Source organism: Tenrec ecaudatus, chromosome 17 (assembly GCF_050624435.1).
Source record: "Tenrec ecaudatus isolate mTenEca1 chromosome 17, mTenEca1.hap1, whole genome shotgun sequence".
Lineage (NCBI taxonomy): Eukaryota > Metazoa > Chordata > Mammalia > Afrosoricida > Tenrecidae > Tenrec > Tenrec ecaudatus.
The window spans coordinates 36,026,152-36,051,585 of NC_134546.1; the positions used below are offsets into that span (position 1 = coordinate 36,026,152).

At 52.7% G+C, this 25,434-nt stretch overlaps 1 protein-coding gene across 1 annotated transcript; it reads left to right on the forward strand.

The window, feature by feature from the left end:
• Window positions 1-209: 209 nt before the first annotated feature.
• On the forward strand, window positions 210-24,224 carry ABCG8 (ATP binding cassette subfamily G member 8). Its single transcript, XM_075536081.1, is given in 12 exon segments — window positions 210-272; window positions 5,741-5,842; window positions 7,295-7,451; window positions 12,025-12,263; window positions 13,052-13,184; window positions 13,289-13,558; window positions 19,022-19,352; window positions 20,084-20,283; window positions 21,217-21,293; window positions 21,929-22,196; window positions 23,875-24,002; window positions 24,090-24,224. Coding segments are annotated over 12 exon segments (2,103 nt in total).
• Window positions 24,225-25,434: the final 1,210 nt, after the last annotated feature.

Below are 25,434 nucleotides of genomic sequence, written 5' to 3' on the forward strand. Positions count from 1 at the left end.
AGCGTCCTTATCTTGACAACTGGCAGAATACACAGCGTGCGCTGGTGGGAGGGTCGGCCAGAGAGGAATGCTGGGAGAGGCAGAAGGTGGTACAGAGAGGGCGGGTCAGAGGTTGGCCGCTCTGGAGAGGAGAGAGAAAGCCCTGGGGCACACGGACAGCAGCGAACCTTCCGGGGAGCTGTCCCGAGGGGCAGACACTGCCGGGCCCCATGGCTGACACGGTCTCGGCCAAGCGAGGGCTGTGGAATGGGGCTGTTTCCCAGGATGCCTCGGTGAGTGTTCTGGAGGGTGGGATGGATGAGGCCAGTCACCCATGCAGCCAGCCTTCCTTCCTTCCTTCCTTCCTTCCTTCCTTCCTTCCTTCCTTCCTTCCATCTTCTTTCCTTCCTCCCTTCCTTCCCTAGGGCCTCTCTGTCCTAACTCCCCATTAGGACAAGTGGCAAACTCTCTATCTCCCAGGCATCAAGGAGCCGAGGCCAGCAGACCCAGAGGCCGGCCTCTGATGTCACCCTCTACAGGGAAGTGATGCCTGGTGGGATTCTGACTGCTTTAGCGCTGACCAAACAAGACTTGGCCGTAGAACACTCTGCCTGTGGCCCCCCTGCCCCCTCGGCCCTGGAGTGGGGCTTGTGAGGCAGAATCCCATGATGGTAAGAAGATGAGGCAGATGACAGGTGGCGTTTGTGAGAACTGCCAGGTGACTGATGTGGAGGTACAAGTTTTCCTCCCCCGTCTCCTGCTTGTCCGGAGAAATGCTCCTGGAGAAAGGGCCTTTGACAGAAACCAGGCTGTGGGTGGATTTGAATCACGGGGCCAACCGGGAGGGCCGAGGGGAAGCAGACCCACCACACATACCCCCCACGCCTCTACCCTATTGTGTTGGCTTTTGGGGAGGAGGGGGAGGGAAAAACAAGAAGGACCATAGACTCCACATCCAACAGGGAGGGCCACAGACCTTGAATCGAGAGGGTTTAACCTCAGCAGGGCCCAAGGACCCCATCTTTCAGTGTTGTGTCCACAGCAAATGACCGTCTGGATATTCCAGGGGGCCGCCACCTGCCCGGAATGAGCCGTGAAAGTAGTGCCCGCAGCCACTGGGGGCCTTGGGGACACTTGCTGCCTGTAAATTCTGGCAGCTCAGCCACCATGACTGAGAAGCCAAAAAATGGCTCGACTCCAGCACCCAGGACTCCAGGACTGTGGGCAGACTCTGCCATTTTCTGGTTCTCCTTCCCCAGGGCTGTCGCCAAGTGTGGTCTGCCGCTAACCTTCATGGCACTCGAAACAAGCAGGTGGGGGCAGGCATGGGGGGCACACGATGTGTGTAGAAATGGAAAAGCTGTCAATTAGGATAAAAGGTGGTTTCATTAGATCATTTCTGTCTTCTTGCTTGGCGACACCTTCCTAACAACCTAGAACTTCTTATTGCTGCTCCCACCAGCGGGTCAAATCCCATGCCAAGCAGTCTCAGGTGGCAGGGTAGGGCCCCAGTGGGCTTTGTAGGCTGCCACCATCATAGGCCAGGTCTTCCTCCTACTGATCCACTGAATGGCTTTGGACTGCCAACTCACAGTTAACGGTTAAGTGCTTAACTGTGGTGCCACCCATGACCCAGAAGGCTGGGTTCACCTTGAGAAACTCTACGACCCTTTGGAGCAGGGTGAGGAGCCCTGGTGGTAAAGCGGGTTAGCATTCAGCTGCTAACAAAAAGAGTCGGCAATTCAAAGTCACCAGCAGCTCCATGGGCGAAAGACGAGGCACCTGCTTCTGCCAAGATCACAGCCTTGGAAACCATCGGGGCAGTTGGACTCTGTCCCATGAGGTCGATCCGAGTTGGAATGGCTGATTCTATAGCAGTGGTTGGGGTTTACTTAGAGTGGCATGCACGGGCAGATGACTCTCCGCTTAAGCTTTCAAACTGTCCCCTTATCTGCCCGCCCCAACTCTACCCGCCTCACCCCTGTGTGGACCGCTGAGCCTCCCTCCCAGATTCTATCCACGCCCTCCACCAGCAGCTGCCCCTCCAGCCGAGGGAGCCTGGTCAGTCGGCACTTTGGTCCTGGGGAGGAGAGCCCCAAGAAGAGGCTCACGCTGACCCTGGGGAGGGACTCGGGGCCATTTGCACAGGAGATTCTGGGGTGACAGGAGATTCTGGGATGGTAAGTGCCCTTAGCCCAGAGACTCCTCCTCTCTGGGTGGCAGCGTGGCCAGTGGAGGACAAGAGCGCTGAGAGAAAAGGAGGCTGAGGAGCCATTTAGTCGCTCTGTGACCTTGAGCACGTTCCTAACTACACACTGAGCTTCGACTGTAAAGCGGTGACGAGAGTCAGATTCATGGTCCAGGTCTGCAAAGAGGATCGAAGGAAACAGTGGACAGGACGCGATCATCGACAGAGTGCCTTGCACATGAACACTGGAAAATTACTTGTAGATTGCAATTATTATTAAGATCGGAGCCCAGGCCTGGAGCTCGCTGTCATGGAGTCAGTTCTGACTCAGAGCCACCCTGTAGGACAGAGTAGATGTGCCGCAGGGGGTTGCCGAGACTGCAACTCTGTACGGCGCGGGTCAAAGGCTGAACCTTTCTCCCACGGAGTGGCTGGTGGTTTGCAACCGCCGACCTTGAGGTGAGTAGCCCCGCACGTAACTGACGGGAGATCTCGTCAGGGGCCCAGGGCCACACTGTCAGCCAGAGCCTCACGTGTCCTGCACGCAGACTGACCGTGAGGTACCCCACCCAGCCGCTCCGGAGCACAGGCTCCCACCTGAGAACAAGTCCCCGTGTCTGTGATCCTGGCTCAGGAATGTGAGCCCGAGTTAATACTCAGAGAAATTACAGTGTCGCCCTGCAGGAGCCGAGCTGGTTGCCTACAAATAAAGCAGCTTTTGCCTTTTTGGGGTGTCACCTGTCAGAAAACCGAGTGATGATCTGACAGTGATGCTGATTAAGATGTCAGCTGAATAGATAGTTAAGTACTTGAAAAATACAGAGAATTTGTCAAAACCCAGGAAGAGTCTAACAAATCCTTCCTGGGAGCCGAGGAAAATTTTGAATGGAGCCTGAGCCCAACCCAGGCTGGTGTCCTCCTCCCTGGGAGCAGAACTTCCTGGGCAGCTCCTGGAAAGCACAGCCCCTTGGGCGGTGCTTGGGGTTTTCACCTGGCCCACTGAGGCCACACAGGCCTCAGGAAGGAAGGGAGGCTGAGGGCCACCTGGGAGCAGGCAGCCTGCCCTGTCACCTCCCTCCCTCTCCACCTCTCCCGCCTCTGCCACCTTCTCAAAGTATGGCTTCACCCCTCCACATACTGCTTCCAACGCCCAAATGTCCATCCTTCCATCCCTAGCAGTCTCCCCACGCCCTAATCTAGCCGGAAAGTGTGTGCCCAGAAAGTAATGTGTGAGCGAACCCATCATCTTGTAAAAACAAGCAAACCAGCCGTTGCCCTGGTTCATGGCCACTCCGTGTGGATCGGAGTGAAACTGCTCCGCAGGGCTTTCGACCGCTGGGGCTTCTGAAGCAGCCGGCCAAGCCTCAACATGCCAACCTATCAGTTAGCAGTTGCTGCTTCACCGCTGGCAGCATCCAGGAGCTCCCCTCTTCCTGGCCTAAGTGATAATAACTCTGTAGTCCTCCGATGGGTATGAGCATATCAAACACACACACACACAGGTGTGTGTGAGCACACGATGCTTGTTAGTGCAAATGAATTGCTGAGAACGTGATCGAATTTCAGATGGTTCGACAGCATGATACAGAAAAACCAAACAGCGTGTGCGAAGATGGCAGGGGGCAGTGAGTGAGGGTGGGGCTGCAGAGGCAGCCTGAGCTGCTCTAGGTCTTCCAGGAAGCCCCCTTCCCTCGTGCCTTTAGTGTGGACCCTTCACCCTCCTCTGCCCTCACTGCTACCCCACCCCCCGCCTCCATCTCCTTTGGAGACACTGGCAGCTGGGGGCCGAGGGGGAGCTAGAACACCGGGGTAGTGCCCTGTCTAGGCCTCGCTCTCTCTGCTCCATAATCCAAGTTGAAATTTTTCAGACAAAGTGGTCTGAGGAGCAATGAACTCTCATGAACCCCACCCCCACCCCACCCCACCACCACCACCACTCGACAGTCACTAAGAGCTTTTACCACCTTATCTGAGAATTAAGAGTCAGGTCGTAAAAAAAGGGGTGTAGGGTGGGGTAACAAGGAATGTTGGTGCACATGCAGAAAGACTGAAAACCTCATTCACTGCTGACGGGCCTTGTGAACTGTGGGGCCGGGTTGGGAGTAGAAATACCCTTTTACCCATTGATCCCTCTACTTGGCATATGTCCTAGAGACACAGAAGCATGACTTGAGTAGAAGAATTCACCCCTGTGTTCATCGCAGCACCGTTCACATCACCAGAGGAGGCAAGCCACCAAACCCCATGAGTGGGAGAATAGATAAGCAAACATCAGACTATGCAAATTCAAGACTACTGATAAATCTATGAAGCTCTCCCAGCCCCCAGCTTTCACACCTTCCTTCTCTACAGAGATAGGTCCTCCCCTGAAGAAGGTACTTCTCCCTCGTCTTTCTGCCCTTGGAATCAACTCGACAGCAACCTCCAAACCAAACCAAACCCAGTTGCTTCTTGTAAGGTGCCTGTGGGTGCAGACCCAGGGGACAGATGCCCTGATCTGACACTGAGGTCAGCCTGCCTCTCCGTCCTGGCTCATCCTGCCACCCTCAACTCCATCGCCCATCTTGCTCACTACAACCTAAGCTCCCAGGGGGTCGATTGAGGTCACCTTGACCTCCTAAACCCTGAGCCAATGTGATGAGTGTCCCCATGGGTGCTGGGTGCTTGATTGATGAACCGCAGGGCAACAGTTGGAGACGCAGCGTTGGCAGAGAGAAAGCTGGAACTTTGGGGATGCACGCTTCGCCCTGAGCCACGGACTGCAGGCGAAAAATGACTACATCGGACACGGACCAGGCCTCCCGTGATTTACAGGATGGGACTGGGGACATAGAAGAACATTTTGGCCTAAATGTGGGATTCAGACCTGCAGATGGTGGCAAGCACTCAGAGATGATCGGATGTCCAATGAAACCTGTGACTGCTGGAATGCAATGGGGCTACCCTGGCTTTGGGGTCCTGCAAGCTCTTTCCCTTTGACAGGCTGTAATCTTACTAATTGTCTAGCTCTCTTTCTTGGGGAGAATATCTTGAGTGTTTCTTCTGTCAAGGGTTTTACTGTGCACGCATTCAAACATACCACGCCCCCCCCAAGAACTGAGAGGGGGCTAGCTGTGAAAGCCCCACCCACAAAACTCATGGAAACAAGACATGACTTTGACAGCAGGGAATCACCGGACACCTCAAACATCTGCTTGTTCATAGCCGCTTGTCACAAGGAGACATTAACCCAGAGCCAGGGAAGAGGACAGGCAGGCTCGAGGCTGGCCAGCTCCCTGCTCAGGCCTCCCAGTAAGGAATCTCTCAGAAGCCCCTCAGCCTGGGGTCCTGGCTCCTCTCCAGGGGCTGATCCCCGAGACTGCGGTTCCTGGGGACGAGCTGTGCTGGGGACAGGCTGGGCCTTCTCTGTCAGAAAGGAGAGCTATGTCCTCATCTACAATACTCTTTCTTCAAAGCCTTTGGGTTCCTCCTGTCCCTCACCCACACTGCTGCCCGCCCTCCGGTCTCCTCCTCTTCTCCCATGTCCTCAATGGCTTCCAGAAGAGCCCCCTCACCTGCCATGTCTCCCAGCAGGGCCTCCAGGACAGCTTGTTCTCCTCTGAGAGTGACAACAGCCTGTACTTCACCTACAGCGGTCAGTCCAACACCCTGGAGGTTCGAGACCTCAACTACCAGGTAGGGTCACGCCTGATAGACAGCAGGTGGAAGAGGGACAGTACTCCCCCCCACACTCACACACCCAAGTGGAAGGAGAGGGTACCAACTGCATGCAGGATGCCCCCCAAGGAGACTGGGTGGCGGGGGTGGCGGGGGTGGCGGGCAGAGTCTCACCCAGGTTGAGCCTACACACGCTAGGGCCAAGCGTCACCGCGACTCTGCTCAGCCATCAGCTACTCAGCTTGTACCTGGAGATTGAGAGGTGTAAAAAGAGAGCGGGACCCTCTTCAAATATGAAGTAAAACGTATGAACCTACGGGTGGGGGGAGATATGTATCATTATTCTTAACTTTATATTCTGAAATCATTTTAGACTTCTGGAAAATAGAAAATAGTAGAGAAAGGTCCCAGAGATCCCTTTCCCCAACTCGATCCCCTTGAGCTCACATCTTACCTAAGCCTCGCACTTAATCACTGATGGTGTACACCTGGCGGCATACCAAGTGGGGCTGGTGGAGTCAGCAGTCCCGAGCCTGCTGCTGTGTAGCCGCTCTGCCGGAGAAGGCGGAGGCTTTCTGCTCCTGCAAAAAAGCACAGCCTCGGGAGCCCGAGGGGGCCGTTCCTCTCTGCCCGATAGCAGAGCGACCGTGAGTCAGAACTGGCTGGATGGACGCGGGCTTTTGTAACCTTAACCTTACTCCACTCCACCATGTTAACTGCTGGGTGACCTTGAGCAAGTGACGGAAGTGCTCTGACTCTGAACCTCACGGTAAGCAGGGATGGTAGTCGTGCCTGTGTATTAGGTTTGCAATGAGGACTACATGAGGTGGTGCAGGTGAAGCGATAAACAAAGGACCCTGTACAAGATAAGCACTCAAGTAATTGTTAGGAAATGATAGTAATTATCAAATGGAGATGCTGTTTTGCTTTAGCTTGCATTCCATTTTTGTTCCGCTATTGTGCATGCTAAGAGCCCTGGTACTGTAGTGCTTACATGTTGGGCTGCTAACTGCAAGCTCAGCAGTTTGAAACCACCAGACACTCCGAGAGAGAGAGAGAGAGAGAGAGAGAGAGAGAGAGAGAGAGAGAGAGAGAGAGAGAGAGCTTTCTACTCCCATAAAGAGTTACAATCTCAGAAACTCACAGGGGCAGTTCTACCCTGTCCTAGAGAATGGCATCACTCCACAGCAGTGCATTGTTTGTTTGTTTTATTGCCCCTGCTTTCTGTCCCCACTTGCCTTCAGACGTGGAAATGGCAACTCCAGGTTTTCAACATGGCTGGGTTCAGGCTCCCTGTTTGGAAGGCCCTGGGGTGGGGGCTGGGAGGTGGGGCTCCTGCTGTGTATTGAAAGGGAGATGTCTCCTGTGGAGTGAGGTCACACCGGGCCGAGGAGAGCTAGACAGACAGAAGTAAAATCAAGCCTCTCATGCATTCATCTCTTTGAGGAACCTTCTGACGCCTCCCCACAGGTGAACACAGCCTCCCAGGTGCCGTGGTTTGAGCGTCTGTCTCTGTTAAAGAGGCCTTGTATGTCGCACAGCAGCCAGGATCCTTGTGAGCTGGGCATCCAGAACCTGAGCTTCAAAGTAAGAAGTGGGCAGATGCTGGCCATCATCGGGAGCTCAGGTAAATGCAGGACTGTGGTCTCTCTCTCTTCCGGGATGCAGAATGGTCCCTAGGACAGATGGATGCTTAGGTTGTTGCTGTTATTTGGGTAGAGGGGTCCTGGAGGGACTTGTTATCGCCTGACGCTACACGTCTTTAGGTGACTCTGCCTTGTCTTCTGTGTGACCAGACAAAACCCTCTCCCAAGACTATGTCGTCTCAGACCCAATGTTCTTTTCAGAGCATTCCTCCAGACACAATGGACACTAGTTCAGATCAGTCCATTCACAGATGCCCGATTGTGTTCAGACAGCTGGTAGACCTTCAACTCTCTGCAAAGATCCAGATTCTTGAAGTGATTCAGATAGTCGCTGCCTGGGACCAAATTTTAAATTACAGAATGTTAGAGGTGAAGGAGGGGTTGGAGAACAGAATACAGCTTGCCTCCTCCTTCTATTTCACTCTCCTCCCTTCTCTCAATTTGGAAGTTATCTCCTCTGTTTCTTCTTGTTGTGCTTACCCCTTTCTATCCATCCTGCACATAGTGATCCAAAGCCACGGGAAGCTCCACGACCTACCAGACCAATAGAAGAGTCCAAGGATGCTTCCCCATGACACACATTCTTCCTGCTCTCCCTTGTGTAGAGTGGCACGGCATTTGTGTTTTGTTCTAAGCTTCACCAATTAACTGCTGTCACTATAATTATTGTATACCATGAAAGTTTGCTTCAATTCCTTTTACGTTTACTTGTAGCTCACTCTCAACATTCCTGCTTCTCTTATACAACCTCTCCCCAGATTTAATTTCTTGTTTCTTAAGGTACACCCTCCGGAAAAATATCAGTCTGCTGGTAGGGAACTCTGTTTTGTTTCATCAAGAACATCCTTATTTGACTGACTTCTGAATGACAGTTCAGCTGGGTATATAAACCCTGGCTGACATTTATGTTCACTCGGCACTTTGAAGGTGCTATTCTAAAACCCTTTGACACTTTGATGCCTATGGAGCATCTTTTACCCATCTAAAAGTCTCTTTATTAGAGATCTGTGTTCTCTTGTTTCCACTCTGTCTGATTTTGAGATCCTCTTGTCATCTTTGTTTTCTGCAGTTTCCCTCTGATGCGTCTGGGTGTGGATTTATTTTTATTTACCCAGTTTAGGATGTCTTGAAATTCCTGGTTCTGAGAATTCATTCTTTTCATCAGTGCTAGAATTGTCTCTTAAACATTTCCTTCCTCATTCTTTTCAGTCTTTTGGCCTGGAAATCATATGAGATACACAAGAATCCTTTTCATTTTACCCACTTTACTGCCTTCTCCCTGCATTTCCATCTCACGGACCCTTGTTCTCCTTGGAAACTTTTTCAGATCTCTGGTCCAGTCTCTTCCTTCTTCAGTTGTACGAAATCTGCTATTTAGATGGTTTATTTTCCATTTTATTACTCTTTTCCCTTTTGAATTTAATAACATTTACTTTCTAGGAATTCTTCTTGATTCTGTTAAAAATATACCTGGCCTTAAAAACAACAACAACACCCCCCCCCCCAACCTTGCTCATTCTATTTTTCTTTCTTTCCATAGCTTTCATGTAAACATTTTACATTTTGGATGTTAATGCACTCTTTAAAGAATCTGGGGGTCTGAGCCTAGGGTACATTGTTTTTGCTGACTCTCACTTCTGGTGGCTGGGCGCCTTCAGTATTCTGTGGTTTTGCAAAGTGCACTCATTTGGCTTCCCTCCCTCTGTGCTGAGGACACAGCTCTCAACTAAACGTCCCGTGTTTGCCTCTGCCAGACTTCCTGGTGCACACTGCTAAGTGTAGAGTTCTCTTACTTTCATTTCATAGTCTGCAGTGTCCAGGCCACAAAGATAATCCAAGTTCAAACTCCAGATCCATGTGCAAATAGTCCCAGAATCATGCATTCTTAGAGAGGGTTCTTTTTTCCTACCTACAGCTCAACCCAAGACTGACGGACTTCCTTGTCCCTAAGTCTGTGGGCTGGGGTTTTTACCTAGTTTATCCTCTCCTGGAGGGCTCATTTCAGTGGTCCTGCTTTAAGACTGGACTCAGCTTCCTCTCCTCATCTTGAACCCAAGACATGGCCCTTTGTTCGTATGTAACCATTTAAGACTGTGTCCTCTGGGCTGAAGCAATTAGAGAAGGTAGTCTCTCTCCTCCCTGTTACCGTTTTATTGTTCAGGGAGGTTTGTTCTGGGTTTTTTTTTCTCTTTATTATTATTTTTTTTAGCTCTTGAAATTGTCTCTAACTTTCTGAAAAGTCAGCTATGCATTTGAAAAGATGTTTGTAGTTGTTTAACCAGCTTCTGTAAAAGAGGGCTCTCAACTGATCTAGTTCTCAATATTTCTGCCGCCATATACAGGCACATGCACACACACAGTGCACACAGACATGCAAACACACCCATAATGCACACATCTACACAACACACACACACACACACACACACACGCCTCCTTTGACAGATGAGGATGCTGAAGACCAGAGAAGCTGAGTGGCTCACCCACAGGCACACATTTAATGCAGACCTGGAATGCGAACTCTGGTCCCTGCATTAAGATGCCTTGGGTTGTCTCAGGCTCAAATAGTTTTAAAGCACGTTTTGCCTTTTCATGAATCATTTCCAGAGGTAGAGATTACTCAGTTTCTTAAACACTTGTTCCTAATTTTTAGTCTCCTCATAGAGGAGTTCTGTTTATTGTCTAGCCAAAGATCAAGTGGGATGATGCGTGGAAATGTACTTTGTAACTGCAGCATGCTTCCAAACACACAGTCACTGAGCTCCTCCCACCCTGGCCGGGCTTCTTCAATTCGGACTTCAAAAAGAAAACTTCCATCAGAGGCCTATTTTCTTTTCTTATTATAACTCCTGGTAGCTTTTCTTGTGACACATTTCTTCTTCTTCTTCATGAATTGAGCTTCTAGGGAACACCTGGGACCTTACCAGGTGCTTCCACAAAACCTTAGCATCCTCCTGGTTGATGAGTATTGCCTGATTTATGGTGTAACCCTGATTTATGGTGGCAGAAAGTGACATTCGAAGCAGGGACTATACTGAGCATGACCCCAAGGCTTTTGATTCCAGGTTGGGTGTTTTTTTTAGCATCAGCCTTTTACTTGGCTGAGATTATTGGTATTGTCTTAAAGCAAGACTTATTAAGTGTGTTTCCTATAACACTAGCTCCTCTCTCTTTCTTACATGAATGTTGATCATACCTTAAACAACAACAAAAAATAATAACACAATTAAAACAGCCCCTGCACTGGTTTATCCTTCAGGCTCAGTGTCATCGGTGTACTGAGATGGATGGTCTCAGCCTCTGTGGCCCTGGTTCATTTGGGGTCTGCTCAAGGGGTCTTCCTCAGGGAAGGCTACCATTCCTCTCACCAAACTTTGTGTGACCACGTGTCCTCTCTGCTCTCTGACTTGAAATCCTGACATGTTCACAGAGTCTCTGGCATGGCATTCCTAGCACCCATGACCTGCTGTCTGAGGCTGAGCCAGGAGCAGATCACAGCCCCCTCGCTGGTCAATCTCAGATGGAAGCTTCACTGATATGCTCAGGGGCCGTCACTGGGGCAGCAGGACCCTGCCTACAGGGTCCTCGCAGAGCATCTGTTGGGTCAGAGGAGGATCCCATGGGGAGATGTCTAGATTCTTGGGATGTTTTACATTTTGCACCAGACTGGTTCTACAGGAGTCTGGGGGTTTCCTTTGGGTGGCACTTGGCAAGGAGGCATCATTGTGAGGTGGTACGTTGACGCTTTGAACAAACCTTGGAGAATGAGCCTACTTGCTGTGCTCATTCCTATTGGCAGGAGGGTGTTCTCAGCGTGTGACCCCAGTTTGTCGACATCACAGTTTCAGCAGCCGGCAGCAAAAGGGCTGACCAGGAGCCTCACAGAATGAATGCTATGGGACAGGACATCCAACTGAACACTTTTGTTCCCAAGCTGACAGCAGCCAATATGCCATTGGGGAGTGAGCAGCACTTCAACCATTTCTGGGCGGGTCAAAGTACCAGTGAGGAAAATAAGTGGGAGAAGGGCGTGGGGACATTCAGAGCTCAGATGGACACTATGATGCTATTTAAAAAGCATGTCTACATCTATTATCCCACCACCACCACCACGACACCTCCCCACACACCCCACTCCCTTATTTTCAGAATAGACTCTGCGTTTGCATTTTTTGAAAGGCATCCTATTCATGTTCCAAATGAATCCTCCAAACAAAGCCTGATTCTGAGCCAAATGATGTTGAGTGATGAGACGGTTGTCAGCACGGTCACCAGCCCCAAACTGTTACACTTCCTAGTGCAAAGAACACTAGCCTTGCTGGATCAAAGTAGGCACTGGGCACAGGAGACGCGGGCAGGCCCATGGCTGTCAGGGCGCTAGCCTCCTCCACAGACACAGATGTTGGCTGCAGGCAAAAACCTGGCAGCCCTGCCACTGGCCCTGGGGCTGGTTCCTTTTGCAAGGTGGGAGCAGTCCGGCATGGCTGTAGGTTTGCAGGGAGCCAAAGCCGCCCCAAAGCTCTGCTTTCAGGGACGATTCTGGTGGCTTCACAGGCTATGGAAGGGCCTCTTTGCTGGACGTGATCACCGGCCGAGGCCATGGCGGCAAGATCAAGTCTGGCCAGATACGGATCAATGGGCAGCCTAGCACGCCTCAGCTGGTGAGAAAGTACGTAGCCCACGTGCGACAACATGACCAGCTGCTGCCCAACCTGACCGTCCGAGAGACCCTGGCATTTGTCGCCCAGCTGCGTCTGCCCCGATCCTTCTCTCAGGCCCAGCGGGACAAAAGGGTAACTCCCCGGCCCCAGTGGTAAGCCTGGGGTCCCAGAAACTACAGCTTCCTTCCCCTCTGACCACCAACACCCTTCCCCACCCCAGCCCCACTCCCCGGCCCAGTCAGGACCCAGCCAGAGGCAGAAACCAGTAACTAGTCCACTACCTTTTCCCCTAAATACCCACCCACCCACCCCCCGCCCCCGCAGGTCTTGCCTTGAACTTCTATGTATTCCTGTTTGCTGTTTTCTGAGCTTTTTTGTGGGCAGGGACCCCAGCTCTCTTGCCCCCAGCACATGCCATTGTGCCCAGCCTACTGCTCCGCCTGGGTGGGAAAAAACATGGCAGCAGGAGCTGCCCAAGACATAATCAAAGGGGCAGGCATTTTTAATTCGAATAAAAATATTTCCAGCCCTGGGAAACTAGAAACAAAGCTAAGCCTCTGGCTGTCAGATGGGGTCTGCCTCATGTGACCCTGTAGGACAGAGGGTACTCTTCATTGTGATCTACATGGAAGCAGATGGTCAAGCCTCTCTCATCCAAGGCATGCTGGGTGGGTGGAGCCACCAAAGCTTGGGAGTAGTGTCACGCCTGGTCCTAAGGACAGGGTAGAACTGCCCCCAAGGGTCTCTGAGACTATAAAGCTTCCCCAGGGTAGAAAGCTTCGTCTTTCTCCCGCAGAGAGGCTGGTGGTTTTGAACTGCTGACCTTGCTGTTAGCAACCCCAGCCGCAACCAGGGAGTGCAAACCGTGGTGTCCCCTGGGGAGGTGACCTCTAAAGCCCTGGGTCTCTCCGGTCCCCCAGGTGGACGATGTGATCGCGGAGCTGCGGCTGCGGCAGTGCGCCCACACGCGCGTGGGCAACCAGTCCGTGCGGGGTGTGTCGGGGGGTGAGCGGAGGCGAGTCAGCATCGGGGTGCAGCTCCTGTGGAACCCAGGTGAGGGCCGGGCGGCCAGTCGCGGGGCAGGGGCTTGTGTTGCCCGCCTTGGCCCAGCTGGCCAGCGTGCTGCCGCCCCACCGGCCTCTCTCTCTGTCGGGAAGGCATCCTGATTCTGGATGAGCCCACCTCGGGGCTGGACAGCTTCACGGCCCACAACCTGGTGCGGACCTTGTCCCGGCTGGCCAAGGGCAACCGCCTGGTGCTCATCTCCCTCCACCAGCCCCGCACGGACATCTTCCGGCTCTTCGACCTGGTCCTCCTCATGTCGTCGGGCACCACGCTCTACCTGGGGGCAGCGCAGCACCTGGTCCACTATTTCACTGAGATCGGCCACCCGTGTCCTCGCTACAGCAACCCCGCGGACTTCTATGGTGAGCGGCCAGGCCAGAGGGCCGGGTCCCCTGGGTTCCCCACGGGCCCAGGGCCCTCAGAGGTCACTAGAGGAACAGGGGGGTGGTGGGTGGGCCGAGGCCCCGTTTGCCACGTAGCGAATGCTACCTGTAGGAACTGGTAAGCTGCAGCTTCTGACCAATCGCCACTCTGCCTTGTAGGCAAGAGAACCTGGTTACTGAGTTGTGCCGTCAACAGTTCGAAACCACCAGACGCTTTAAGGGAGTAAGATTTCGGGACTTTCTACTCCCTGAGACAGTTACGTTCTCCATGGGGGGCGGTTCTAACGTGTCCGATGGTGTCAGTGATGGGGTCTGCGTTAACTTGATGGCAGGGAGTTGTTTGGGGTTTGGAGGAGATAAAATTCAAAAGTGTTTGGCTCGCTAAAGAATGCATCTCTTGTTCAGGCTCCCTGGAGGCCAGGAAGTCACGATGAAAACTTAAAGTCCAGCCCCAGTGCCCCCTCAGAGGCAGGGAGCCCCCAGCCGGGCCCTGACAGCTCAGGCCTGCTGTTGATAGCCCTGCTCAGGTCTGCTGGGCTCAAGTGTTCTTATGGGCCTTACAGGAACACAAGCCTCTTCCCCTTAGTCCTGGGGGGACAGCTGCCCCCTCCCCCAGGCACCACCTCAGACCCTGAGTGCTAAGGGTCAATAGGCTGCCTGACTGGTGGCACAGCCACACCAGGGCCCACAGGCCTCCTGGGTCATGGCCTTGACACATGGACCACGGGGTCAAGGAGCCTAACTGCCCCCACAGAATAGGAAGGTGTGATAAGGACCTCATCAGGAACCACGGGGACAGGACCATGCCCTTGAGGACCAGAGGTCCCCGAAGGTCAGCATCATTGGCATCTTTATAGACAAGAACGGAGACCAAAGTGCCAAACACCGGCCTGCCTTGGCATAGCTTGTAGGGGGTAGAACTAGGACCCCCCCCCATACACACACCCGGAGTGTTGGCCCATGCCTGCCCCCAGGCTCTGCTCTCCTGCCCTCCTCATGAGCATCGCAAGCCACCCTGGATTGGTCAGTCTCCCAGGGCACTAGCCCTCACCATGGGTGAACTCACAGAGCCGGCACCTTCCGCACCCGGGGTCAGGTGTGGCCTGGTTTCCTGCCAGCATGTTGTCCTCAATTCAGTTGTTCTATCTGCAGATAAGAGGGCAGAGTGCACATGCCAACCTGGCTGCCAGGGAGAGACCTAAAGTAACCCCGGAGCGGGGTTAAGAGAAGTCAAGCGTCCAGACGTGTACCCGTTGTCAGGATGACTGACTCAGGGCAACCCCTTGTGTATCAGCAGCACTGTGCTCCATCAGGTTTCAGTGGCTAATTGTTTTCAAGTAGATCTCCAGGCCTTTCTTCTGAGGCACTTCTGGGCAGCACAAACCTCTCACCTCTCAGTCAGCAGTCCAGTGCACTCACCGTTGGCCACCTGTTGTTATTAGATGCCATCAAGTCCATTTTGACTCCTAGCGACCCCTAGGTACAAAGACCCCTGCCCAATCCTGCACTATCCTCAGAACGGGGCATGTGCTGGCGCCCCTCACGGTAGCCACTGTAGATCAAGTTTGTGTAGGATCTTCCTCTTTGTTCACTGACCCTCTAATTTGCCAAGCATGACGTCTTTTCCAGGGACCAGTCCCTCCCTGGGAACATGTCCAAAGCATATGAGATGAAGCGTCCCCATCCTTCCTTCTTTTCTAAAAATCATTTTATTAGGGGCTCATGCAACTCTTATCACAGTCCATACATACATCAATTGTGTAAAACACATTTGCACATTCATTGCCTTCATCATTCTCAAAACATTTGCTCTCCACTTAAGTCCCTGGCATCAGGTCCTCATTTTTTACCCTTCCTCCCCCTCCCTCATAAACCCTTGATAATTTATAAATTATTATTTTGTCATATCTTGCCCTGTCCAACTTCTCCCTTCACCCACTTTTCTGTTGTCTGTCCCCCAGGGAGTAGGTCACATGCAGATCCTTGTAATTGGTTCCCCCTTTCCAACCCACGCTCCCTCTACTCTCCCAGTATCGCCACTCACACCCCTGGTCCTGAAGGGATCATCTGCCATGGATTCCCTGTGTTTCTAGTTCCTATCTGTACCAGTGTGCATCCTCTGGTCTAGCCAAAGTTGCGAGCTAGAATTGGGATCATGATAGTGGGGGAGGAGGAAGCATTTAGGAACTAGAGGAAAGCTGTATGTTTCATTGTTGCTGCATCGCACCCTGACTGGCTCATCTCCTCCCTGAGACCCTTCTGTAAGGGGGTGTCCAGAGGCCAAAAAATGGGCTTTGGGTCTCTACGCCGCATTACCTCCTGCCATTCACTTTGGTAAGATTTTTTTGTTCTGATGATCCCTTCCACACCTTGTGATCGCTCCCTGGTGTGCTTCTTCCATGTGGGCTTTGTTGCTTCTGAGCTAGATGGCCACTTGTTTACCTTCAAGCCTTTAAGACCCCAGATGCTGTATCTTTTGACAGCCGGGTGCCATCAGCTTTCTTCACCATCCTTCCTTCTAAGGAGCATTCTGGCTGTACTTCTTTCGAGATGGATTTGTTTGTTGTTGTGGCAGTCCATGGTGTGTTTGATATGCTTTGCAAACACTTTAATTCAAATGCACCGACTTCCTTATTCACTTTACAACTTTCACGTTCACATGACTTAATTAAAGTACCACGATGTGAGTCAGGCACGCGTTCGTCCTTAAAGGGACCTTTTGTAGCACATCCGCCCCGTGCAACACGTCATGTGATTGCTGGACTGCTGCTTCCACAAGTGCTGGTAACATGACATGAACTCCTTGACATTTCAATCCCCAGGTATCCTGATGATGTCTATTGGTCCGGTTGTGAGGATTTTTCTTTTCTTTTTTAAGCCTTTGTTGTGAATGAGGTGGAGATTTCCATAGGAGATGGTCCTTTTTGTATTCTACAATTTCAACAACTCTCCCAGCCCTGTCTGTTCCCCCTCTTGAAGATTGTGGTTTTATTTGCATGGAGTGTAATCCACACGGGAGGCTGTCACCTTTGACCTTCATCAGGAAGAGCTCTTCTTTGCTCCCAGCAAGCAAGGCTGGGTCATCTGCATATTGCAGACTCTTGATGGGCTTTTCTCCGATCCTGCTGACACGTTCTTCTTCACACGGTCCAGCTCCTAGGACTATTTGCCCAGCGTACAGAGTGACTAAGGATGGAGAAGGGATACAACCCTGACACATACTGTTTCCGGATTGAAACGATGCAGGATTCTGTGGCTCTTCTCCCACCACGTCTCGGGATCCTGTACAGGTTCTGCCTGAGCACAATGAAGTGTTCTGGGATTCCCGTTTTTCTCAAGGCTCTCCAGAGTTTGCTCTGGTCCACATAGTCGAATGCTTTTGCATAGTCGATAAAACGCAAGCAAACATCTTTCTAGCATTCTCTGCTTCCGGCCCAGATCCATCTGAGTTTTACCCATAATCCCCCTTGTCCCATGTCCTCTTCTGAGCTCACCTTGAATTTCTGGCACCTCCCTGTCAGTTATGTGCCACAAGCTTTACTTGCATGTAGTATGAATGGTGTTGCTTGCTAGTTCCCACGTCCTATTGGGTCACCTTTCTTTGGGATGGGCACAGATATGGATCTCTTCCATACGATTGGCCGGGTGGTTGCCTTTGAAATGTCTTGGCATAGGTTCGGTGAGAGCTTTGGTGAGTGCCTCACGGGATTGTTGAACCATCTCAGTTGGCACTCCGTCAGTTCCGAGAGCCTTGTTTTGCACCAGTTCTTTCAGCGCAGCTTGGATTTCTTCCCTCAGGACCACTGGTTCTGGCTCATGTGCTAGCTTTGGAAATAGCTGAAAGTCGACCGAGTCTTCTTGGTATCGCGACTCTTCCGTCTTCGGTGTGGTCATTCCTTCCGTCCTGCGTTGTTCTACATTAGGCTCATCGGATTCTTCCGTGTCGCGCTCCAGACTTCAATTCTTCCTTCAGTTCTTTCAGGTTTGCTGCGCGTGTCCTTCCATTTCGGGTTTGTAACTCCAGCTCTCTGTGCGTTTTACTACGATGCTTTACTTTGTCTTCCTGAGCTGCCCGTTGACATTTTCTGCCAACTCTTTTACTGCATCACCTCTTCCATTTGCTCTATCTACTCTTATGCAAAAGCAAGTTTAGAGTCTCTTCTGACATCCACTTCGGTCTTCATCGTGTCTTTTTCATGAATGTCTGCTTTCTTCATGCTTGATGCTCTCATGGCATGCCACCACTCAGGTGGTTTGGGTTCTGAGTTTTTAATGCAAACCTTCTGCTCCTGTTGGGTCCCTAAATCCATGTGGTGTATATCCATGGTGGTGTGTTGGCTCTATAGACTTGTCACTTTCTTCAGTTTAACTTGAACTTGCGTAGAGCAATTGATGGTCTGTTCCACTGTCAGCCTCTGGCCTTGTTTTTGGCTGATAATCTTGAGCTCCTCCACCATCCCTCCCACAGATAAAGTCAATTCGATTCTTGGGTATTTCATCTGGCAAGCCACGTGAATAGTTACTGTTTATGATGTTGAAAAACGGTCTTTGCATGAAAGAAGTCAGCGGTCTTGCAAAATTCTATCATTCCATTTCCAGCGACGTTTCTATTGCCAACCACTGACCCTTCCTCTTTTTCATTCTGATCGCTAGTGGTTGTGAATGCATCTGAAGAAGGTGACAGAATTCTCTAATTTCTTCATCATTGCCCTTAGTGGTTGGTGTGTAAACTTGATACTAGTTGTACTGATTGGTCTTCCTTGTAGCTATATACATATCCTTTCACAGATAGAACTGTAGTTCAAGATAGCTCTGCGTGATCATGGAGGTGACACGATTCCTCCTGAACTTGCCATTCCCAACATATAAACCCTATGACTGTCTGACTCAGTATGGCCGATACTGGTCCATGTCCGCTCACTAATGCCTAGGATATTGATATTTCGGGGTTTTTTTATGACTTTCAATTTTCCTAGCTTCACACTCCATACATTCCACATTCTGATTTTCCAACGCAGCTTGCAGCTGTTTCTTTTCTGCCCCATCAGCAGGGAAAGGACCCCAAAGCTTTGCTCCATCCATGTCATGAAGGGGTGGGGGGACCTCTACTCTGAGGAGGCAGCTCTTCCCCAGTCACGGGAGGAGAGCCTTCCCACCCAAGGGGCTGCTCTTCCAGCACTGGACCAGACACTGGTCTGCTCCTATTCATGAGAGGTTTTTTGTTGTCCCCCCTCCCCCAACATTCGCATGCCTTGGCTTTGGTTCTGTCCTGTCCAGTGAGTGCTCCAGGCTGAGCCTGGCCACCAGGGTCTGGCTGCCCTCGCCTCTGGGGAGCACTGCACCTGACACTCTGGACATGGACAGGCCTGGCAGGATGAGGCAGCTCGGCCTCTGTTGTAGCCCTCTTTGGGTGGCTCATAGCCTTGCATCTTCTGCCCCCAGTGGACTTGACCAGCATTGACAGGCGCAGCAAAGAGCAGGAAGTGGCCACCAGGGAGAAGGTTCGGTCACTGGCAGCCTTGTTTCTAGAAAAAGTGCGTGGCTTTGATGACTTCCTGTGGAGAGCCGCCCCACAGGAGCTTGGCCTGGACCCCAATGCACACAGGTAAGGTGGCTGGGCACAGAAGGGCGTGGACATCCTGCTGAAGGGCTGCCCATCACCCATCTACCCTGCCTCCCTCAGCCCCACCTGCCAGCCAGACCCTGACCACCTCCAGACGTCCAAGGACCTTCAGCTCCCCGGGGCCACACAGCAATTTACCGTGCTGATCCGGTAATTGTCCATCCTTTCTTCTCCCCTCCCCTTTATCCCCCTCCATCCCCATCCCCTGGCAAGTCATCGTTGTATCACATTCAGCCCGTGGTGCTTAGAATGGGTTTGAAGGCAGAGATGAGCCTTGGAATTGTTTGAGGGAAGAGCCATCCATTGACCCCTCATGAGACAGAGCTCCCGATGCCCCAGGCCTTGATAAGAGTCTCCTTGCTGGCCACCAACGTAAGGCAGGAGCAGCGTGACCATTTAGGACAAACTCAGGCCAGAAGGGGAGTGTCTGTTCACACCTGCCCCCAGAGAAAACTCGAGCCAACCACGGGGCGTGGGTCATTGCGCACAGACACCTTCACACTGGGTCCGTTCCCTCTCACCTGGCTAGTTCTCCACCCCCCTTCCTAACACCCTGTGACGCCATGCCTAAGCTGCTTGCCCAGTACGTACATTTTACAAAAATGTTGTAGTGGCAAAAATACATGCAGCAAAACATTTGCCACTGGAACCTTTCACTCATCTAAAAGTCAGTGACAGTGACAATCCTCCTGTGGGAACATGTGGAGTACCTGCTCTGAGGCAGATGCTTGGAGGAATGGTCTTATTGAATCCTGCAGGGAGGGTGCCAACCTGCCTGTGTCACAGATAGGCGACCAGAGCCTGACAGAGAGCGACTTGCCCCCAGCTCCCAGGGCTGGTGCATAGCGCTGCTTTGGCACATCTCCATTTTATCGTTCAAGTCGTCATATCTGGAACGACGCCCGAGACCTGCCAACGCTTCTCATCCACGGGGCCGAGGCCTGTCTGATGTCGCTGATCATCGGGTTCCTGTATTATGGCCACGGGCCCATCAGGCTCTCCTTCATGGACACGGCGGCCCTCTTGTTCATGACCGTGGCTCTCATCCCTTTCAACGTGATCCTCGATGTCATCGCCAAATGTGAGTCCCCCCGAGCGGGAGACGGGGGTGGGGGCCCCCACCCCTCCAGCTGCCCAAAGTCCACGGAGCTCAACCTTTTGCCGAATGGTTTCATCATGATGGTGGGTCAAAGAGGTCTGCTGTTTTTAGAGTTTGCATATTAATATTAGTATGCAGATGACAGCAAATTACCTGTGAGCCCCTGGCGACCCCTCTCCCTCTCCTTGAAGTATGTGCGCCTGACCACATCGCACACATCATTGAAAAGCAACGAAGGCCATCCCTGACCTGACCTGTCTGACCAAACATCTAATTAGGATCGTGTGATGGTTCCACGTGGGGCTGCCATCGGCAAGGTCGGCAGTTCGAAACTACCAGCCGCTCCACCGGAGAAAGGCAGGGCTCTCTACTCCCATAAATAGTCCCTGTCTCCGTTCTGCCCCGGCGTCTGGGTCGCGGTGAGTCGGCATCGACTCGATGGCAGGGAGTTTGAGGTTTACGGGGCCTCCACACTTCCCATGAGCCTGGTGCTGTAGCGGGTTCTGAGCCAGAAGGCAGATCATAAGCAACCGCTCTGCTGGAGAAAGTAGATCCTGTCAAGATGTTCAGCCTTTGGAACCCCCGGGGATAGTTCCACCCTGTCCTACAGGGCCACTGTGAGTCGGAATCAATGACGCTAGAGAGTAGTCGTGAGTTGACCCCGACCCACAGCGACCATACCTAGTTTTCCTGAGGGGAGGGGCGTCCATCTCCGCAGGAGCAGCCAGCTGCCTCTCTCCGGGGGCGCAGCTGTGGGTTGGCAGTCGGACACTTACTTGCCAGGCTTGGCTTCCAAGAACACAGAACAAATGTAGCCGACATAACTATTTTCACGCTTATATTGAGACCCACATACGGTCAAGAAGGTATTCATTTTAGTATTATTATTGTTATTTTGATATGTCCCCATCTCAGGCCACTCCGAGAGAGCGATGCTTTACTACGAGCTAGAGGACGGGCTCTACACTGCAGGCCCTTACTTCTTCGCCAAGGTGACCGCTCGGGACGGAGAGCCCAGGCTCGGGGTCTGGGGCGGCCGGGTGGAGGCAGCTGCCCTGCCCTGGGCAGACACTGCAGAGAAGCCTCCCTCCCAGCAGAGGACAGGGAGCCAGCCAGCCACCCCCAGGGACAGACTTTCCAAGTCTTGGTACTTCCCACACATTTACAAGAATTGCTCTGTGGGGCAGGAATGAGGCATTTCTGGGTAGCATGCATGGACCCCACATGACAAGAAGGGAGGAGACCTACCATGCCTCCTCTCTCCCACCTCTCACCACACCGGAAGCACTTACAGCGTTCCAGTGGAGGCTCAGGAAGGCTGTGCTGCTGTCCCAAAGTCACACAGCGATTGATTGGGCAGGTGTGCTGGGGGCTTAAAGCCAGGTCTTAGGAGAAAAAACCCACCCACCACCACCCCTGCGTGCGCGCGCGCGCGCGCACACACACACACACACACACCTGCAGCCGGGTCACCTTGAGCAGGGAAGGCTGGCATCTTCTGAAAGGCCTCAGCCCTGAATGCCCTGGGGCACTGGCAGTCAGGTGGGTCAACAGCACAGGATGACACCAGGACCTGGAAAGGACGGGAGGGAGGCACCTGCTAGCTAGCTCACTCTGTTCTTTGCAGATCCTGGGGGAGCTGCCGGAGCACTGCGCCTACATCCTCATCTACGGGATGCCCACCTACTGGCTGGCCAACCTGCAGCCCAGCCCCGAGCCCTTCCTGCTGCACTTGCTACTGGTGTGGCTGGTGGTCTTCTGCTGCCGGGTCATGGCCCTGTGCATCGCCGCCCTGTTCCCCACCTTCCACATGTCCTCCTTCTTCGGCAATGCGGTCTACAACTCCTGCTACCTCACCGGGGGCTTCATGATAAGCTTGGACAACCTGTGGACAGGTGAGGGAGGCCTGCTCCTGGCTGCCCCTCCCAGCCTTGAAAGTCCAGTGGAGAGCTGGCCCTCTGCGACCTGTGCCCAGTCCACTTCCCGTGGAAATGCTTCACTGAAGGGGCAGAGGGCACTTCTACGTCCCGTGTTGACTCTTGGAAGTCGCTCTTGACTCTCTTGCACCCTCAGTCTCCACCCTCTCCAGTAAGCAGGGCCACTCTGCCCCCAACCGATTGCTGTCAAGTCAGTCCCAACCCATGGAGACCCCACACCTATCAGCGTAGCACTTCCAGCCTGGGCGGTTAACGGAGTCCGTGCATCGTTGGCATCTCCAGGGACTCCTTCTGCCTCCAAGTTTTGTTTTTCTGAAATGTTCCCTTGCTGTCCCCCAGCCCTGGCCCCCGTCACCTGACCCTGGGTCAATCAATGCAACTGTCTAGTCTCTGTGACTCTGGTCCCCCCACTTTCTGACATAATGGTCCACCTCACTGCCTTGCTCACTCTTCCAGGCTGCTCACTCCCTGCTGACTCAGCCCAGCTCAGCTCTGTGATGCCTCCCCACCCCCACACTCTGCTTTTTGATCTCCCAGCTTCCAACTGGCTCCTTTTCTGTATTCTTGCTCCCTCCCTCCCTCCACCTCTTCCTCTGTGTTAGTCTGGGTTAACTAGAGAAACAAATTCATAGACATTCATATGTGTAGAAGAAAGAACTTTATATCAAAGAGTAATTATGTATTGAGAAAACATCCCACCCCAGATCAAGTCCATAAGTCGAATATTAGCCCATATGTCTGATACCAATCTATAAAGTCCTCTTGAGACTCACGCAGCACATGCAATGATGCGGAGTACAGGAGGATCACAGGCCAGTGGGTGGAAAGTCTTGTGGATCCAGTGGCGGTAGAAGCATCTCAGGCCTGGCAGGGGTTTCCATCTGGTTTTTCCAGCTCCAGGACTATAATGTAGCTTAATGTGTCTTGTCAATAGGAATGTCTCACTGGGAGTGGGTGTGTCCCGCCTCCGGTGAGCTGTTTATCTCCTTAGTGCCTCCAAATGAGGTCATCAAGCTGCGACCTGATTGACAGGTTAACAAGACCCCTTCACTCTTAAGTCTCAAGTTGACAAGATTACATAACTTTCACACCCTCCCTCTGCCTCTCAGCCTTCTGCTCTCTCAGCCTGCATCTGGTGCCTTCTCTGCTGTCAGTCGGGGGTGCAGGGTAGAACTGGGACCTTTCTGAAGCAGACAGGCCTGTCTCCTGAGGCCCCTCTGGGTGGGTCCCAGTTTCCAGCCTTTCAACTGGAAGTCAAGTGCCCAACTGCACTCACCCCTTTGCATAACCAGGGACTCCTGGCTCATCTTTAAGGGAAGGCATTCCTTGCCTGATCTGCTCAGAACCTCTTCTGCCAGGGGCAGGGCACCGACTCAGAATCGCCATCTTGGGGCTGCTGGTCCCCCCAGCCCTGTGCCACATGCAGGCGCTGCATGCTAGAAGATGAAGGCACATCAGAGCTCAGGAAACAGAGCTGGTGGCCCCGCTGACACGTGTCCCCTTGGGCACATCCCAGTGTCCAAGTGGGCCCATGTGCACGTACTCCCTTTGTCCTCGCTGGCCCCCTCTCGCTTGGCCTAGTCCATCCATGGATGGGGCAGACACGGGGTATTGACTGGGCTCCCACTGTCTCCAGTGCCTGCGTGGATCTCCAAGGTGTCCTTCCTCCGCTGGTGCTTTGAGGGCCTCATGCAGATCCATTTCAAGGGACAGACTTATTACATGGAGGTTGGGAACCTCACCATCCCCGTGCCAGGAGATCAAGTAAGTAGCGATGGCTTTGAACCCCCGTTTCTCTTTCGCAAACTCCGAATGTCACTCCCTGTGCTCACTGAGGGTTTGCACCCCCAGGTCATCAGTGCCATGGACCTAGACTCCTATCCCCTCTACGCCGTCTACCTCATCCTCGCCAGTATCAGCGGCGGCTTCGTCATCCTGTACTACGCGGCCTTAAAATTCATCAAACAGAAACCCAGACTGGACTAGTGATGTGCCCGCGGGGGTGGGGGGGTGGGGAGGGGGTACCTTGAGCATACCCTCCCGCCGCCGCCCAGGGCCCAGGAGGACCACAAGGATCCCCTTGCTCAGCGACAGCCGGCCACGCAGCTGCAGTGGCACACACCGGCCACAGGATGGCAGCAGAATAAAGACAGAAGAAAAGTGTGTCTGCTCACGGACCAGGGTTTGCTCTTGCTGGGAACCTGAAAACCTGTGGCATGTACAGCATGGCTGCTTTACTTCCTCTTGATATGTATTGATACAGCCCATTGGAGGCAGGGCCAGGTCGAAGTCTGTAAGCATTGAGTGGCTAGGCTCTGTGGAAATAGGCCCCCGGGGCAAACGATAACATCATAAGCAGCAACATGTTTGACCTCAACCTTCCCAATACAGAAATAAGCTACTCTCCACATAGAAAGTCATCTTCTAACAGCAAACTGGCAAGAGGCCACCCCATCTTTTCACGCGGGTGCGGAATTCACTGAGCGTCTACTCTGTTCCAGGCACACAGCAAAACCACTTTACATAGGTAAGATCATTATACTCACAGAACAATGTTTGAGATCACTTTATAGATGACACCAAGGCACAAGACAAATTCCGTTTGCTAAGGCCACACAGCTTCATGTGGTGGAGCCGCTGCCTGCGTGGCCCTGCAAGGCTTGGGTGGCCAGGAAGGCTCCAGGAGGCTGAGCCCCACTTAGGCAGACCTCTTAGAATTGCATCTCAACAGCCCACACTGCATCTCAGGACCAGCCTCCAGCCACTCACAGTGGTCCCAGGTGGGACGGTGCAGCCTGGTTGTATGCCTGGCCGGAGAGCATCAAGGACTATCCTCTAAGATGCATGTGCTGAAACAGAGGAAGGCTTATTTCCCAAGGAAAACTAGAGTCCAGGTGCAAACGGGACGGGGAGGTGGGTGCCAGAGAGGCAAAGGAGCTCACCGCTGGTTCCCTGGTGTTTGCAGTTGCAAGTGTGGTTGGTGGCCCACCAGCAGCCGCGGCACTACCTGAGGGCGTGTCAGAACCCCAGGCCCCACCCAGACTCTGGAGTCAGAGGCTTCATGTTAAGAACACACTTGGGGACTCGTATACCCATTCAAGTTTGGGCAGCAGAGTTCTAGCATACTGCCTTCTGTAACCAAACCACCAGCTGACTGTGGCGTGTGTGTGTAAGAGAAACGTTGTGCTTCGTAGAC